Source organism: Lycium barbarum, chromosome 10, assembly GCF_019175385.1.
Source record: "Lycium barbarum isolate Lr01 chromosome 10, ASM1917538v2, whole genome shotgun sequence".
NCBI lineage: Eukaryota > Viridiplantae > Streptophyta > Magnoliopsida > Solanales > Solanaceae > Lycium > Lycium barbarum.
In genome coordinates, this window is record NC_083346.1 from 31379181 (window position 1) to 31399508 (window position 20328).

General features: G+C 38.2%; 1 protein-coding gene across 1 annotated transcript; it reads right to left on the reverse strand.

Moving 5' to 3' along the window:
- Nucleotides 1-187: 187 nt before the first annotated feature.
- On the reverse strand, nt 188-6465 carry LOC132615159 (probable mitochondrial adenine nucleotide transporter BTL3). Its single transcript, XM_060329736.1, has 4 exons — nt 5817-6465; nt 3142-3445; nt 1518-1985; nt 188-618 (listed from the first exon to the last, which is right to left on the reverse strand). Exons 1-4 carry the CDS (start codon nt 6191-6193, stop codon nt 550-552), a joined length of 1218 nt encoding a protein of 405 aa, XP_060185719.1. The 5' UTR covers nt 6194-6465; the 3' UTR covers nt 188-549.
- Between the last annotated feature and the right edge of the window lie 13863 nt (nt 6466-20328).

The following is a 20328-nucleotide window of genomic DNA, read 5'->3' on the forward strand; positions in this document are numbered from 1 at the left end:
ATAATCCCTTTACTTTTTTTCCCAAGAACTCAAAAGGTACACCCATTAGTATCCTGTATCAGCTGTTCTGTAAAACTATTACTGATAAATTTTCAGCTGGAAGAGATCGACTTAGACCATGCACATGAAGAAGGGGGAAAGTGGTATTTGCAACAAAAGTACGCTAGTAAAATAATCAAGAGAGAAAGAAAAGGAAAAGAAGACCTTTCCCATAACATGTACAGACTACAGATGCGTATAAGTTATAATCACCAAGCTAATTCAAGACAAAACGTTTCATTTTGTATCAACTTTTTCTTTGATGGAGACGCAAAAGGAAAAAAGATATAGCTCTCCACTAATTCCCCATGAAAAGCTGAAAAGGGAAAGCTCAAGAACTGGGAAACATTCCCTACAACTCTTCCTATAAAAGATGTCTTATTACCTACCCTTGTTCAGACTGTAAAATGGGAGCCGAAATTCGCCTTATGGTTAAATTGCATACCACTTGTTAGCATCGACTTGTAGAAGTTCTCACCAGGAATGGCCTTGAGGAACCCCAGTCTCATTTTATTCCACTTTCAGAACTATCTTCATAAATTCGTAGACGAAATAACTTATTGCAGCTGATGGTAAAACCTGAAGGATACAAATATAAAGAGGACATGTCAATATAGAGTTCCATATCTTATTAGTGAGTAAAATAAACAGAACAAAGAGAACTTGTGCAATAAAAACGGTAAAGAAGCCAGACTGCGTGTATGCACAATGTTAGCAGATGTAAAGAATCAAACAGATATTACGCCAACTAGTATTCTGTTTTGCACGGACTCTTCAAAGAATGTCGCCGGGTGCTTGTCGGATCCTCTGGTGCATTTTTGGAGGATTCGACATGGGTACAGCCGTTTTTTTGGGGAGTCCGAGCAACATAACCATTATTTGATACAAAAGACAACAAAGAATGAACATTAGAATCTAAAGTCAATTTTATAAACATTTTTGTTGATAATCAAGAAATCCTCGAGAGCCAATGACACATGGTTCGGAAGTCTTGTGGATAACAGACAATAGACACCCCCCCCCCACCCCAACACACACACACAACCATTCTCCACTAAAATACTAGCCTTTTGTTCGAACTTGTGACGTGGCCCAACTCATACATCACGCGTTGTGCTCTTACCACAAAACCAAAGCCCGAGGGCATAAAAAACTCAGCATTTAAAGTGATCCAAGTTCCAATTCTTTATATCTAACTTCCCTCCTGTAAGAGAGCCTCGACAGCCTGAACAACTGGACTTACCAGGCATGGTAGTTGCTAGACAAATTCACGTATTTTTTTGACACATCTACCTACCTAGTTAACGGTACAATTGAATTTGGATACATCACATTACAAGATGTGTGTATCCTCACTTTCGACAAGAGAAAAATTGGTATACTTTATTAACTAATCTTCAAGGACTGTTACAGAACAGTCCTAAATATCTTTCTTGTATGATGGAAACTACAGCCAAGAAAATGCTTCTTTAAAATACCTGTAATAAGCTGGGAGTCAGTCCAGCATATAGCGCAGGGATACCACCTTGCTCAACTATCTTCAGGCTAGTCGCCAGTGTACTCATCTTAGTGGCCCGGACCTGCAACTGAAGCTGTCTCCTCACAACTTCAAAAGGATATGTAGCAGCTTCTGCACAAGCACCAGCAATTGCCCCATATACCAAAGTTCTAACTGTGCCCAACTCCAGTTGATCCAGAGCATTTAGCTCTTCACCTTGTTGTTTCATCTTTTCTAGTCTTTTCCTCCCTTCCGGTGAGTGCAAATAAGCTGATTTTAATATATCATAAACTCCATAGAAAACTGCACCTGAAGGTGCCATGCTCATGATCGAGGGTACTAGGCCCTTGTAAAGAGAGAAAAACCCCTCCGTCTGAATCATATGCTGGGTTGTACCAATTAAGCCACCCAAGGCTTCTCCCCCAGGTGCAACCATTACTGTCCTAATCTGAAAAAGATATTTCCATGAAGAAAGATAAGAAACATTTTATGATCATTAAGAAAATGGTAAAACTTGAAATATTTTGTGAATGTATAAAAAGGAAAAGCGAAAAACTGCACGAATCAGTAAGCAAAATAAAAAGTAACTCTATGGACTTGGAAAAAAGAGAAAGGTAGAAGAACATTCACAGCACAGTGGTAGTTTTTCTTTCCTTATCAAAAATAATAAAAATTACAGCACAGTGGCACATGCAGAACAATGAAATGACTGGATTATTCTATTCCTTAAGAAAGTTGTCTTAAATCAATTGAATTTATATTTCTATTAAGATAAACTGAACTGTATTTTGCACTTCAAATAGATAATTATCAGAAAATGATTCAGCCAATCATGCATAGCACTGAAATTTGGTAGAGCTTCGAATCACATTGTCTAACTTCATTACTTCCCATATCTGATCCAAATGAATGATGTATCTGAAGCTTCATTGAGCATCGCAATCATATTTCTAACTTCAATAGTTCCCAGATGTCAGCCCAAGTCAACTATGTAGAATAATGTCCTGGGCTTGGGAAATAGCATTTAATCTAGTTTTTTACTTTTAATATCATAAAACATGACTCAACTAACAAAATGAGTGCGTTGAATTGAGAATGCAGAATGATTGGACAGCTCAGCTTGTAAGCAGGAAACCAATGGTCACACATATAAAAAGCTATGACTAGCAAACTTTTCCAGAGTTAAGATACAAGTAGCATGATCATGCAGAGAAAGGAAGAGAGGGGACAAACTTCGCATAACATAGACAGATGGTGCCGCTTGAAGAAACTAAGTGTCAACTTAAGCATTCTGATAATGTGGTTTATCTTGAAGTACTAATGCTAAATTGAAGAGAGTTTCTACAATAGAAAGTAGTAGAACAATCACCCAAAAGTCTTGAATCAAAGCTATCCAAGAGCTAGTTGCACCCCTGGGACATACATATATCAGGGACAGTTTTCTCTGTAGTACCAACTTGATAGCTTCCACTTACACCCCTCCACTCCCTTTACCAAGCATTATCATACAAATATATGTAACCAACATAGCCTAGAAATTGACAAAAATTACTACAAGGGATCAAGAAAGCAAAACAGAAAACCATGAAGAATCTATCACTCACAGTGTCCATAGGTATGCAGAGCACAGTAGCTGTAATTCCTGCAGCTGCACCAGCAATAAACCTCTCAATATTAGTTGCCTCCTCATTACCAGTTATTTTGAGTAGATGATCCCTGTATTTTTCATAAGAGTAGAAGTTGATAGCCTTAAATGGGGCTGTTCGTAGAATATTCACAAAATTCCCCTTCCAAAATCCCTTGATCCCTTGAGTAACAGCAATTGTCTTGATGAGCTCAAAAAGATGCTTCTGCTCACCACGAACTATATATTCCAGCTTTAGTCTCTCCAGTGGAGCAACAAAAGTTCTGAAACAATAGCAGTTATGATATTAATACATAGACAAATGTCATAAAATCAACGAAGAATAAAGAAATTGCATATTACATATACAGTAGTAGAGAACAGGTTCCATTTCAATGCTAAAAGTGTACGAAGCTCCAACATAAGTAATACTAGGGTTTATATTGTATTAGTTAGTAGAAGACTTCTTCTGAATCAGGCACGGACATGCAAAGATCCATTTTCAACAACTGAGCAAATCAACCAGGCCTAACTAGAATTGGAAGACGCAGACCCCAATTTCAAACCTCTATGGTTAAATTCTACTTAGAAGTAGGTGATATTTTTCCCTTTAATAGGCTAATAGATTATACTTTAAATTTAAACCTTCCTATCTGGGACACTTGGTGCTTTTTAGCAAGTTAGATTTCTTACTTTCTGTATGAACCACTAACATACACAAAATGATTTCCTCAAAGGAACAAAGAAGAATTGAAAAAAAGAGTCAAACTATAAGAAAGAATAAGTATCCTTTTCTTGATAGACACGGCACTGGAGAATCCACCAATATTAACCATGGAAAAGGGTCCCACATTTTCATGTATAGCGAAGGGTTAGCCCATCTTCAAAATCACTTTTTGTTTGCCACTTCTCACGCTCCTATTGTTTACTACTAGTTAATGCTCTTATACCAGGTAACATCGCCTCTCATACCAAATGTGTTACCCAATAAAGAAGAGATTCAACAAGTTTTTCATACCTATACAATTAAACATTCATCAACCATGTCGAACAACTTCAAAGGTTTAGAATCTAACATCTCTACTTTTTCATCTTAAATCAAGTGCCTTGATATCCCACTAATACTAAAAAAATAGAGCAAACTCATTCTCAAAAAAAAATAAAAAATATAGAGCAAACTACTGAGTGTATATTTCACGGTATAAAGACTAGCTATTCGTCATTCCAACTCAAATGACAAAAATCTCCATCATTGAGCCAAAGCAAGCGGAAATCTATTGGTCATAAGCAGTGTGAATATTTGAAAATACATTTCCTCTGTATAGAGGTGACGGACGTAGAGGATTCAAAAAGCTGACCACCAACGAATCTGGGATTGAGGTCTAGTTGATTGATTAGTTGATACTAACTTTTTTTGTGCCCTGAAAGTGTAACCACAAAAAGACATTTAAAATTGATTCATTGACAAAAAAACTAATAGCTTTTTTGGGAAAATTATCGGAAACAGCCTCCCTACCTCCCGAGGTAGGAGTAAGGTCTGCATACACTCTACCCTCCCTAGACCCCCCCCCCCCCCCCCCCGGTGGGATTATACTGGATATGTTGTTGTTGTCACTGTTTCAAGTTTCGAAATTGAGTTGATAAAGGGCCTGCACTACATGCACCTCTACCCTTTTTTTTCCCTATAACCATGGTCTCCAAGCCAGCTTGCGTGCACTCGACTAATACATGCACCTTTACCCTTCTGCACTTAAATACCAGACTTAGTTCACCAGCCAGGACTCTAACCCCGTGATGTGGGCATACCACACATCCCGCACTATACTACCTTTTACATAGTCCTAGGGGAAACAACAACACTAAGGGGTCGTTTGGTAGGAGGTATTAGAGAAAATAATACTGGTATTAACTTCGTTATTATTTAATCCCTTGTTTGGTAGAGTTTTCAACCTATGTATAATAAATACTTGTATCATACACCCTATTCATTACTATTCTTATTTTAATACACCCTATTCAACAATATTTAGAAATTATGCAATGCATGTTATTTAATACGACAAACCAAAAAATTGATAAAACATAATGCCAACATAGCATCCAAGGGTATGGCTTAGTGGTCGATGAAGTGGTTGAGAACCATGAGGTCTCAGGTTCAAATCCCAGCAGAGACTAAAAATACTAGGTGATTTCTTCCCACCTGTCCAAGCCTTGGTGGACAGAGTTACCAAATAGCTGTTGCTGTATCTCGTGGAATTAGTCAAGGTGCGCGTAAGCTAGCCCGGACACCGCGGTTATAAAAAAAAATAAAAAATGCCAGCATAACTAATCCCAGCATTACTAATATACCCTATTCAACACTATTCTTATACACCCTACCAAATGACCCCTAACATTTTATAGAAGGTAAAATCAAGCTCTATGTCCACAGGGAGAAAATATTTACGCCAGGTAGCCCATGTTTTGAGTTTGTTACCTGGTTTAGCCCATGTGTATACACACCTTTTATACACTTTTATACAAGGTTGATACTGTATATTGGGCTACATGGCGTAATATTTTTTGTTGGGCTATATATTTTTGAAAATTTCCCTTTATAGAATGCATAAGAATGAAAAAGCAATTCAAAGTAAAGACAGGACATTCCTCTTTTACCTGGAGAGCATAGCAGCAACAGCACCAGCCCAAAGATGCTTAGTAGTATTCAATGCACCTCCACCCTTCTCTACAGCTTCCTCACACACTCCAACTTCACTCTCCACCACAGCAGCTTCTCCATTCATCTCATTATTATCTGAAAGCGCAACCGACATAAACCGTCCCTTATCTCTCCTAACATTGATTCCGATCCCTCTACTCCGTGCACGTAACATACACTCCCAAGAAGAAGAACTATTTTCCATAGAAACTAACGATGTTCTTGTAGCCAAATCATCGAAACCAATCGAATTCAAACACAAATCACTACTTTCCAAACTCAAACATCGAACCCCTTTTAATTTTGAATCCGATTGAATCTCCAAATTACCCATTTTTTTTTATTTTAAAAAAAATGCTCAGATAAAGGAAAATAAAAAGAGTTCTTGATTAATGCTTCATATTTTAGGGGTTCTACGGAGCAATTGAACATAAAGCTTATTATTATTATTATTATTATTATTATGTACTAGAAGAAAAGGGGATTTGAAAATGGAATAAATACAAAGAAATGATGCTTATTCTCCTGCATTGCTTCCATCGCCCCGCGCTTTTTTGGTTATGCGCTTTGTTTCCTTGTATAATTAATTGGTTAACACCAGGACAAAATTTGCGAGGAATTTAGTTAAAAAGTCTTTACAAAAATGAATAGCGGTGTAGACCCCTCACATAACCCTCTGTATACATAGACGATTCTGACATAATATATAGGTGATTTATTATATTTTGTTGAGGGTCATTTAATCAATTCACCTTGTATAAGGCAAACATGTGTTCCAATTGTTCTGACGAATTGACTGAATAAATGTACTTCCCTTAAAAATATTAATTAGGAAGGATATTTGACTATATTACCCTTATTTATGTCGGAATTGTAAAATTTCTCAAATTAAATATTTACTCTATTCATGTGTCATACCCATTAATGATAAAATTCTACTAAGAATATAATTAATTGTGTCTTGAACTTCTAAAACAATAAATAATTTGAGGCAACCATGTGTAGTAATGACGACCAATAATTTGAGACGAAGGAAGTAATATACTTGTTGTCATTACTAAAAATAGATGTCCAAAACAGTTGTTACTTTAAAAAACCAAAATATAATTAAATTTTCGCCTTTAGCCTTACTTAATAAATATGGAGAGAGATTAGTGTGGTGAAAAAGGTGAAACTTCTCAACTTGTACCACTTTTATATGATGCTCAAAGAACTTCCCGGCTTGAATATTTAAGCTTAAAATCATGATATAAACCTCACTTGAGCGATCATGGTCACTTAATGGGATTGGATGATATCCCGTGTATCTCGGAAATTACGTTATTGGAATTACTGCCTGCCCGATCGCCTTGATTATATATGTGGAAATCACTCTGGATAGAAATATCTCCGGCATCCCCAGGGCTCTACCGGTCATCTGAGAGTCTAATTCGATTTTCCATGTGTTATTTCAGGAGGTTTTATGTCTTGTAACGACCCGTCCTGTCGTTTTGAGTATTTGAACCCTTTTCCCCTAAATAAGATGTTATGCCTCGAAAATTTTCCCCTAAATAGGACCCCCGCAAAGGTTGAGTGTTCAGTTGGGATTTCGGCCAAACGTTGGGGGTGCATTTGGATATTTTCTCAATCTTTCCTTGTTGATATTGGTTTAGGTTTATTTACGGAGGTAGGCCATTAAATGATCGTATAACGAATTTGTTGGTTGAGAAATTGGATAAACATCATGTGGGATGTTTTATGGAATATTTTGGTATTGATGATGATGTGGTTGGTGTTAGTGTTGTTGTTGTTGGTATTGTGATTCCGGGCTAGAGATATAAACAGGGGAGATGATTCCCGAATTTTGGAAGATTCTAAAGGAATTTAATTTGAAGACTTAAGATAAACATATGACGATAAGCCTAACAGTAGTATGAATTCTCTTGAATGTAGATTTACGAACTTGGGAGGATAAGCGTTAAGTAGTACGAGACGAAAAAAGGTATGTAAGGCTAGTCCCTTTCTTTCTAAAGGCATGATTCTCTTCTTATGAACCCATATATGTTTTCCATAACATCCTTATTTCCATAAAGCTAGAAGTTCATGGTTCTCACAGTTCTTATGGTTCTAAAGATAGATATTTTCGATGATGATAATGATCATGATTATGATCTCATTTCTAGAGATTCCAAAGCTTATGGTTTTGATGCTATTATGAGATTATTGTGTTTATTTCATGATTTTCTTGATTTCATTCATTATTGTTGATCTCACCTTATGATAATTGTTCCTTCAAGGTGAGATATAGCGAGGATGATTGTTCCATAATTTAAATTGGAGGTTATCGACCTTACGTCAATCCGATAAAGTGGAAACTTTTATTTGGGCTCTCATGCATGCTACTTATATTATATATGTATATTATATATGTATATATGGGGTATGGGGAAAGGTGAGGCATTATATACGCATAACCACCTGATCAGCTGGTGTATTATGATATCATCCCGGGTGCGGGATAGATGGTTAAATGGATCGGGTCGTTCATTCCACGACAATATATATAATGATGATATGATATATGGATCGGGCTGCACGTTTCGCAACAGTATAATATATTTATGGATCGGGCTGCACGTTCCGCAACACTATTATGTTATATATACATGTATGAAAAATGTTTTCTTTAAAAGCTAAGTATGCATGGTGTCTGCCTTACGAGACAATCAAATGTACAGGTTATCTCTTTATCTCATGTCATGTTCCATATCTCTTATCATGTTGTTACTCATGCCTTACATACTCGGTACACTTTTCGTACTGACGTCCTTTCTTGTGGATGCTGCGTTCATGCCTGCAGGTTCAGGTAGCTAGACCAGTGATCCAGCTCAGTAGGTCTTCCACTTAGCCGCAGTCAATGCACTCCACTTGATCCAGAGTTGCAGTCCTTCTTCGTATGCTATTTTGATATGTGCATAAATGGGTATGACGGGGCCTTGTCTTGTCTTTTCTATAGTTCGTGATCCATAGAGATCCGTAGACAGTTGTATATAGTTGGGATGTTGTGTAGCCTTGTCAGCTTTCATTTTTGTGTACAGCATATGTAGCGGCCGATTCAGCTTGCACTGTTATCCTTAGGTCGTATGTTTATAGGAGATGGTATAGTTCAGTTATTTATGGGCCACCAGGTTGCTCAGTGAGATGCAAGTACGAGTTTAGGGGTGCTTGGTCAGTAGTGGTCGACACTCGAAATGACTTTTAGGCTTGGGTCGTGACAAAAGTGGTATCAGAGAAGTTCGTCCTAGGGTTGTCTACAGACTGTGTCCTGTAGAGTCTTGTTTATAGGTGTGAAGCGCGCCACACTTATAAACAGGAGGCTGCGGGGCATTTAGGAATCATTGAACTTTCTTTCTATCTTAGATCGTGCGATAGAGCCAGAGTCTAGGAAAGATCGTTTCTGACCCTCTTTTCCTGTAGGTAAGTGCAGATTTATATAGATGAAGAGGTCGGCTTCTGATAGTGGGGGTGCAAGGAAGGCCCCCAGGGTGGACGCCAGACCACAGGAACCAGGGCAGATTAAGAGGAGTCTTAGTTACTCCATTGAGACAGATCCTTCTGAGGATATCATTGAGACGCCCCCAGAGCCTATGACATATATGGAGGAGGATCCATCAGAGGATAGCTATGAGACAGACCCATCTGAGGGTTCGTATGAGACACCAGTGGAGCAAGAGGCTCCTGCGGCTGCACCAGATTTGGTCCCTCCAGTTTCTTCTATGATTGAGAATTACGTTAGAGCAGCCACGAGTGTAAGTGTTACGGAGTATTCCAGCCCTCTATCTTGGCCTTCAGTCAATCAGGAGCTGCCAGAGTATTCGTATCCTTCGGACTCTGATGGGGGAGACGAGGATGGTCAGACGAGTAGATGGTGGGAGGATGATGAAAGGGATATTTCACTTTACAGTCCCTAAGACCAAGACCAAGACAGGCCGGCTACAAGTATATGGGTCTTTTATTGAAATTACTTATGTTATGTGCGATTACTACAGGATATCATTTAATAGTTGACGAATGGGAATTCTAAAGGAACCAATAACTAAAGTATTTATAGGTAATTGCGACTAACATGTTTTTGCTACCATTAGGAACCTCGGGACTGGAAATGAAAAGCAGTCGCGTGTGTTGACTTGTGGTTATGAAATTTTTTCTAGATATTGGGAGTTCCAAAGGTTACGATAGCATTTATCCAACCAGGAGAGTAAAGGACTTTTATAACCTTGAGGAAATGCATTACAGAGTTTTATTTGGGTTTCCAATTAGAACTTCAAATCGTATTTTTTTTAAAAGACATGTGACGAAAGACCATGCAGCAGTAAAAAGGGACGGGTGTGATCCTTATAAAAAGGTTTGCCTTGATTTTTTAGACAGATGTGGTGAAGGTCACTTGACGATAGAAAAATAAGAGCGATATCGGCTTATGAATAAAAAAAAAAGGAAAGAAGAGTAGGTATTCGAGTGGGGACCATTTATTAAGTTTATATTGTCAGAGGCTCATAATTAGGACTTAGAAAGTATGTTAAGAAGTCCTATAGATTCAGACGTACGGAAATATGAGAAACCAGAATAGCCGAGGGAAAGTAGGAGCATATGAGCCTTAAGATTGAAACTTTAAATGATCGTGAGATATGAGACGGGCTAGCTAGGCAAAAAGAGAGAAGATGTATTAAAGCTACAGATTCAGGACGATTTTAAATAGCATTGGGGGTACTTCGTAAGTGAGGTATTAGTAAACGATATAAACGATAACTCATGTGTGGTCACATTAGCCAGTATGCGTGCCGTTATGATCGATATTACGATAGGCTAAAGGTATTGACTGAACTGGGTATTGAAGTTAAGCTAGCAAATGCTACAAGGCAGATTGATATTGTTTCTCTGAATATTGAGGTTAGATAATCATGATGCAATAATAACAGGGAAAAGAAGAAAGTGTGTATATAAGAGTAAGAGATTATGATGTCATGAGAAGAAGAGAAGTGTAAGCAAGGGAAGTATGTTGCTAGTAAGGGTCAGTAAAGTTTTCGAGAAAAGGTTTAGGATGACGGTAGAGGTGGAGAGCCATTCGGATGAATCTCTAAAGTAAGTATGCGAAAAGGATAGAGTATGGCAACATGGAACAAAAGACGAATGCGAAGGTTCCGGAAACAGATCTTGACAAACAAGATTGCAGTATAATAACGATGGGTATGGATATAACCTGAGAGGGAATAATCGGATTTTATGAAAGGTGTCAAGGGATTTATGACTCTTAAGGTACATCCGAGAGGATGAATGTGAAGCCATATCGACACGTTTATTTAGAAAGTGGAAGCCCCCCCTTCCCTCCCCCCCCCCCCCCCCCCTTAAAGGACGATCTTAGGAATATAAAGGATTCGTATTTCTAATAGAATATTCTACGAAATTCCAGGGTCAATGTTATAGAATGGCAAGTGGGGAAGAGCACTTTATGAGCAAGGGAAGGCAAGAAAGACCCTAAGGGCGAAAGTAAGAAAGGTGGACTGATGAATTGGTTAAAGGAAGCTGTGTAACCACTAAGGACAAGAGGAAGATTAATAGGTTAACAAGTCTGGTCAAGAGACAAAACATCGATAACAGGGGATAAGAGTTTTGATACGGAGTATAGAACTTCGATCACAAAGGAAATAGGATGAATTTACGAGGATATGTATAAATATGAACAAGTTATGGTATTGAAGGAAAGGTAAGAAGGGGGCAAGGATCGACAACATATTGGAATAACTATGACGCCTGACTAGGGTACAACCACCTAGTAAAGGGAGACTACAAAACAGTGTGAGCTGGGCAAATGAAAGAGCAGGTCGTGGAAAATAGATGCGATAGTACATCGGTTACGATAGTATTAAAAGAAGAAATCAGATTTGGTGGGTTAAAAGATAAGGTCCGTATAGGAAAGGGAACAGATCCTCCATCGTGAAAAGAAAATGGAGGAAATGAGTATTTAAGGACTTCAAAAATCTGTGTGACTGATAAAATCAAAGAACAAATAGGGTATGCCAGATTATAAGAAATATTTATCAGGCAAGAATCAGGTGAAGACTAAGGGTCCAAGGAGAATTTTAAAGGACATAATAAAAAGGATGATGCGTCTGGTTGGGACAAAGTTAGTGGCAGTAAAACTTCATGGGATAAGCAAAATAATAGTTCTACCGAATATCAAGTTGATTGCAAACAACAGATAAAGGAAAGAGTGAAAGGATTTGAGTTCACCGCATAGTAAGGAACCTGGTTCACATTTTGACATATTTCCAAACCTATCCCTAATTTATCAGGCTAACTAAGGATTAGCAATTTCAAGGATAAAATAAGAAAAGAGCATCACTAAATAAGAGGTTCGAGATATTCTTGATGTAAGCACAAGAATTACCTATAGCCCAGACCAAGCATAAGAAGCCTTATTAAAAGAAAAAGAATTAACTAAAGTGTATGGTGGAAGAGAGTCTCAATGTTAAATTAACTGGAGGATAAAATACCGTAAGGATTGATTCAATTGCTACAGGAAAGCAAATGATATTATATTGCCAGTCTCTGAGGTTATCCTTAAGGGGGGAAGAATAAGTTAAACTCCAGGAAGGTGAAAGCATGGAATATCTGTGAAGCATAAGAGGGATACATAAAGAACTAAGGAGTAAGAATCTCTGACATACAAAAAAGGAATAAGGAGGAAGGTGGGACGGAGAGTGGATAAAGGAATGTGGTAAGCACTGTGTAAAGGAGCATATAAAGATGTAAACGACAGAAGTCGAAGAGATAATGAGGATGATAAAATATGAAGAACTGGTAGATAGATAGGTGATAAAGAAAAGGGATGACCGTGAGTACGAGCATAAATTTTAGCCACAAGAGAAGGGGGATAATATTCAGGATTGATTGGGCAGGAAATTCAGTGAACTCTAGAATACACCCATTGGTGGTAAAATAACAGTAATCAAGAGATACCAAAGGAATTGTGAAGCTATGAATATAGAGTCTACATGTATGTAGGGACGATGAGCTAGTAGTTGCACGAGAAAGAACTGTATATGTCAAGAAAGAATCATGTTATTGCTTATATAAAGAAACCAAGGAATCCAAGAAATATTAATCGTCAGAAATTAAGGCGCGCTCTAGTGTAAAGGATCATCGAATACTACTGTAGTAAGACTAGGAATTCCAGAGGTTCAGTATAAAAAAATCCAAAAGGAGTTAAGGAAAATATTAACTAGTTGAGCAGAATCAATTAGTATCGGCACAACCGAACGGTATGGAAACAAGAGATGGGGTAACGTTTCAGTAGAAGAGCTCCAGATACAACTGTTAACCAATTGAGATATAGAAGGTAGAGCTCATAGGGGTAAAAAAGAAGGAAGAGCTAAATATCAAGTGGATCACTATTCATATAAATGATGGGGTTAATGGATGAGTTCTCGAAGTCGCGGGCGGAGTACCAGGAAAGATTGAATGGACCATAGGTATAAAGGTTTAAACCGCTCGTCGATACGGGTCGGAGTAAAGTGTTATGGACATTACAAGTCTAGCTGGCAAGCCAGGGATTTGGTTTGCGCGAACACGGCACCACTGGGCGCGAACGCACAGAAGGGTGACAGCCAACCTAGCGCGAACGCGTCACCTCCCAGCGCGAACGCGACACCTCCCAGCGCAAACGCGCAGGGTTAATTTCTAGGTCGATGGGACCGACCTTGGCAAAGTATAAAAGGACCCTTTGGGTCATTTTTCTGGTCATTTCTCAACTCTAGACCATTCCACAACATACATGCATCTTCCTACAAGTTCATATGCTAATTTTGGTAATAAAGTGTTGAAGTTAGCCATCAACGAGGCTCAGGAAGCGTATAGGGTGTTGTAGTTCTTGTTCTAAACATCAAATCTTAGCGGGATGAAGGAATCTATCGAGGATAAATAAGGTTTCATGCTCTTCCAATCTTGATTGAGGTAAGAATACCCTTTACTATTGATATATGAATCGTATTGTGGAGATTTAGTGATAAAGCTTCATAAAGTTGATTGATTGGGTTGTTGTGACAGGACAATAGTGGTACAATTCCAGGAGAAACTCTGGTGAAATTTTTGTAGAATTCCTAAGAGCTTAACATTCGAGGACGAATGTTTCTAAGGGGGGAGGAAGTTACACCTCAAAAATTTCCGCGTCGTTTGCGTTGTGAGTAAACTAACGTAGGCTCGAAGGGGTCATGGAACCTTATAAGGTTAAGAAATACTCTTAACAAGTGTTAAGTAAGTGTATAAAGGTTCCGGGATCAAGTAAATCGAAGAAAATAAGTTTGTCTAAAATTTGAAAAAAGTTGGCAGAATTTTGGACAGAAATTTTGGGTCAACTTTAGAGAGGTATATCTCCTAGTATATCAGGAGTTTTGAAGTGAAACAAAAGCCTAAATTGAAGTTCAGGAAGTCTAGTTTCCAACGCAACAAACCGCGCATCGATCCGACATCGGGATCAAATGTTATGAGCATTTTAAGATAGAATGTCAGAGCAGAGGATTAACTCTGCGCAAACGTTCAGAGCAAAACGTAGGTCAGTGCAAACCGACTCTAAAACATTATATAAAGGGGGTTTACCCCTTATTTTCATCCAATAACCCCTTGAAACCATCCCCAACCCTCTAGAACCTTCTCCAAACTTCCGCCCATAAAGCTTTAGCACGAATCAAGTGTAATCTCAGGATTTAGGTCCAGACAACGTATAGTTACGATTATAGTATCATATTGCGGTGAATCTTGACTTGGATTCAAGGTGAATATTAAAGATATTGCGGTTATAGCAGAAGCAATGTCTGAATCTTTCCTTATTAATATTGATTTAGGTTTATTTACGGAGGTAGAGCTATTAAATGATCATATAACGAATTTGTTGGTTGAGAAATTGGATAAACATAGTGTGGGATGTTTTATGAAATATTTTGGTATTGATGATGATGTGGTTGGTGTTAGTGTTGTTGTTGTTGGTATTGTGATTCCGGGCTAGAGATATAAACAGGGGAGATGATTCCCGAATTTTGGAAGATTCTAAAGGAATTTAATTTGAAGACTTAAGATAAACATATGACGATAAGCCTAACAGTAGTATGAATTCTCTTGAATGTAGATTTACGAACTTGGGAGGATAAGCGTTAAGTAGTACGAGACGAAAAAAGGTATGTAAGGCTAGTCCCTTTCTTTCTAAAGGCATGATTCTCTTCTTATGAACCCATATATGTTTTCCATAACATCCTTATTTCCATAAAGCTAGAAGTTCATGGTTCTCACAGTTCTTATGGTTCTAAAGATAGATATTTTCGATGATGATAATGATCATGATTATGATCTCATTTCTAGAGATTCCAAAGCTTATGGTTTTGATGCTATTATGAGATTATTGTGTTTATTTCATGATTTTCTTGATTTCATTCATTATTGTTGATCTCACCTTATGATAATTGTTCCTTCAAGGTGAGATATAGCGAGGATGATTGTTCCATAATTTAAATTAGAGGTTACTGACCTTATGTCACTCCGATAAAGTGGCAACTTTTATTTGGGCTCTCATGTATGCTACTTATATTATATATGTATATTATATAGGGAAAATACATTGAACCCCCCCCCCCTCGACGTATAGCCAGATTAATTATGACGCACCCAACCTTTGCGGGCGACCTATTACCCCCCCCCCCCCCCCAGTCTTAATTTTTCAGTATTTTAGTACCATTTTCGGCTGACGTGGCAAAAAAAAAAATATGGCGAGTGAAACGAGATATTTTAATAAAAATTAATTTATATTAAAATATCTCACCCACCCACCCCACCCTCCCTCTCTTTCTTCTTCTTTCTCCTTTTTCTCTTTTTTCTTCTTTCTCCTCAACCACCGCTGCCACCGCCACACCGCCGCCGCCGCCAATAGCAGCAGCAACGGGCGGAGACGTGGGGGGTGGGGGTGGGGGTGGGTGAGATATTATTAATGTGTTAATTTAATTATTAATGTGTTAATTTAATTATTAATGTGTTATTTTAACTATTAATGTGTTATTTTAATTATTAATGTGTTAATTTAATTATTAATGTGTTAATTTAATTTGAATTATTAAATGAAAAAAAGTGGTAGTGACGTGGCGGAGAGTGTGCAACACTCTCCACTGTGCAACTGGAATTCAATTTTTTTTGCCACGTCAGTCAGAAAATGGTACAAAAATACAGAAAAATTAAGACTGGGGGGGGGGGGTAATAGGTCGCCCGCAAAGGTTGGGTGCGTCATAATTAATCTGGCTATACGTTGGGGGGGGGGGGGGGTTTAATGTATTTTCCCATATTATATATGTATATATAGGGTATGGGGAAAGGTGAGGCATTATATACGCATAACCACCTGATCAGCTGGTGTATTATGATATCGTCCCGGACGCGGAATATATGGTTAAATGGATCGGGCCGTTCATTCCACGACAATATATATAATGATGATATGATATATGGATCGGGCTGCATGTTTCGCAACAGTATAATATATTTATGGATCGGGCTATACGTTCCGCAACATTATTATGTTATATATACATGTATGAAAAATGTTTTCTTTAAAAGCTAAGCATGCATAGTGTCTGCCTTCGAGGCAATCAGATGTACATGTTATCTCTTTATCTCATGTCATGTTCTGTATCTCTTATCACGTTGTTACTCATGCTTTACATACTCAGTACACTGTTCGTACTGACGTCCTTTCTTGTGGATGCTGCGTTCATGCCTGCAGGTTCAGGTAGCCAGACTGGTGATCTAACTCGGTAGGTCTTCCACTCAACCGCAGTCAGTGCGCTCCACTTGACCCGGAGCTGCAGTCCTTCTTGGTATGCTATTTTGATATGTGCATATATGGGTGTGACGGGGCCTTGTCCTGTCTTTTCTATAGTTCGTGATCCATAGAGGTCTGTAGACAGTTGTATATAGTTGGGATGTTGTGTAGCCTTGTCAGCTTTCATTTTTGTGTACAACATATGTAGCGGCCTAGTCGGCTTGCACTGTTATCCTTAGCACGTATGTTTATATGTTTATATATATATATATATATATATATATAATGCACGGGTTGTGAGTTTTCAATGCAAAGTCAATTGTATTAATCTTACAGGAGATGGTGTAGTTAAGTTATTTATGGGCCACTAGGTTGCTCAGTGAGATGCAAGTACGAGTTTAGGGGTGCTTGGTAAGTAGTGGTAAGCACTCGTCATAACTCATCGGCTTGGGTCGTGACATAAGACTTCCCATAGGTTCATTATGTGCTTGACGACTTGCGAAAATGGGTGGCAGGGGTCCCGAGGGACTTGGGCGCATCTCGGAGTGGAATGACTAAAACTAGAATTGAGAAAACTTAAGAGTTGACCAAAGTCAATCTTTCGTGTTAACATGCTCATATGATGATTTAGATTTTGTTGGATGTTTGGTCGGGTTTCGAGGGACTAGGGAGTAATTCAGAACACTTAAGCTAAAATTAGTAATTTTAAGGAATAAGAGTTGGCCATGATCAAATATGTGATTAGACGACCTCCAATTGAGGTAAGTTAAGACCTCGACTTCTAATGAGAGAATGCTTTTTCCAATGAAGTAACTTAGAATGGATTAAGAGTAATGGGTACCGTATATGTTGAGGTGGCGAGAACCTATGCTATGCGGATACTAGGTGTCACGTTGGAGTACTTAGGCTATTATGTGAAATTCTCTTTAATTAGCTTATTGTATTTATAACTATTGCGCAATGTCTTGATTGATTTCGTATGATTCATACATTATTGATTTGCTTGCCAGCTGAATCATCACTCTGAATATCTCATATACTTTGTGATAATTAAGTTGCATAGATTCTTTTCTTGTGTTATGTATATGCCTCATGTGTGCATATGAAATTCATAATTATATATCACATCCATTATATTATGTGATAGATCTATGGTTATGGCCTGATGAGATTTGGTCCCAGGCGCAGTGATGGTATTATGGCCTGGCGGGTCGGTTGACATGATTGATGACACGATGGAATCTAGTTTCGTGCTGGGCATATGAACAATGCGGTTGTCCCCTCATGGGCCATGCTCCCGAACACCCCCTTGGAGTTAGTGTGTATGCTGGGTGTTGGAGGCATCAAGTTATGATATTGTTATGGTGAGAGTCTGCTTCACGTGCATTGTATATGACTCTGGTTCATGCATATCATTTGTATGTGTTGAGTTGGTGAATCTATTGTATTGTTTGATGGAAGTTGTGCATATCATCTATATTATATAGGGGTGGGTGTTCGAGCCATCGGACTGGATATGAAAATTTGGGTTTTTATTTACGATTTTGGATTGAAGAAATTACAATCCAAATAATGTCACGCCCCGAACCATGACCTGGGCATAACACGACACTCGGTGCCTTGCTGCATGTGACCGAGCGGACCATATGGCTTGCTGAATCAACATGTGGCATGAGCTAATGCGGAATATGATATAAACATGCATGGTGAGAGTAAACCATAAGATTTAAATAATTATAAGTCTGAAAATATATAATAAACACTGAGCCAAGACTGGCTACATGACTCTAAACATCTGACATGGCATAACTGAACTAATCTAGTCTATGAAACCTCTGACATGAGTCTAACTGCTAAACTGTTTACCGGGACAAGGTCGCCGACATACCTTAACTGCATAACTGAAATAAATATAAATAGAGATACAACCTCGAATAAGATGGGCCTCACCAATAGCTGATACGTGCGAAGTCCTAACAAGTTGATCTGTCATCCTTTAAATCTGCATTGTGAAATGCAAGCCCCCAAGCAAATAAAAGGGGACGCCAGTACATTCGAATTGTACTGGTATGTAAAGTAACTGAATGAAATAAGCATGTCACATGAAATAATAGAACTAAAACTGTAAGCTGTAAGCTGAACATGAACATGAGCATCATCTATCATGAGTAAAATATTTTAAGTACATATATATGGTGGAGAGCCGTGGTATAACCGATAACATGAAATCACCACGTGGGTACGTGGAGTTTGGTACCTAGCCCGACCAGCAGAGCATCCCCACACCTTGCCAGGTTATGAGACATAAGCATGACATGAAAATGGATCTAATTCAACTGTTTGAAGGTGTTGTTCTAATCTTGGTGGATCGACCTTCCCTACGTTGGCATATATTGTTTCAGGCTAGTTGAGCCTTCTCGGTAAACCTATGCCACTCCCAAAAATATGAACATGGATATAGTTTGGCAACTGGGCCAGTGGTCTGTTATAACATGGCTTGTAAGCATGACTTATAAACTTGATTCATAAACATGGCTTGTATACATGATTTGTGAGTATAATAGTATAAACATAAGTATATAGTATAGCTTGCATGAAAACATGGAGAACAAGTAGAGTTTCATGATAATAAGCATAATATTTCATATCTTGCATTTAAGAACCCATGGAATGCAAAGTATGAGTTTTCATGGATTATGAACAAATTCTCAATAACCAGAATGGAATATTAAGAACGCAATAACGAATTAATCAAACATGGTGTATCATGGTACATGTACTTAGGGTTATCATGAACATGTTTAGAACCTTAGTTTTGGTAAACTTTTGTATAATCATGGAAGTACGTGGTGCGGGAAAGAACAATGATGTTCCCACACAAAAATAGAAACACTACATACCTTAATCGCTCCAAAACTTGTAACAAGGTCTGAACTTGAAGGAGAAATCCAAAAGCTTTAATCTTGAATCCTTATGATGGGTTTTCTTGAAAACCCTAGGTTTAGAACAATAAGTTTCTATTTAATACTCAAGAATACATGTTGGAGTTCACTTGGGATGCTTAGAGTAGACTTACCTTGATGTAGTAGGATGAGGATAGGAGAAGAACTTTGTTCTAGGGCTTGGAGAAAATGAAAATATGGAAACCAAACTGAAAAATGCGTTTATATACAGTTCAGTCATCGGGCTGATTTATGGTACCTTTTACGGTCCGTAAAACAGTTTATGGTCTATGAAAGGTGCTCGTAAATCAGTTATAGTGAGTTGGGTCTCCTGGGGTTCTTCTACGGTCCATTTTACGGGCCCGTACAATAATTTATGGTCCGTAAAACCTGACATAAAAACATAGATTGCTAAACTGAAACAAAATGTTAATCTTAACACTCCCCGTCTGGTTTTCTAAGTCCTAATCATGAACATAGCTTAGTGTAAAGGTGCGAGCTGTTACAATATCTCCCCCTCGGGGTTAGGAATGCAACTGGACATGGCTTGAATACGATAACGTGAAGAAAACAAGACATGGAACATGCGTCGTGAACTGACATGACATGGTTTCATGAAAACATGGATACTAGGACATGAGACATGGATCATGAATACATGAACATAAATGTGAAACGTCCGAAATGAATACA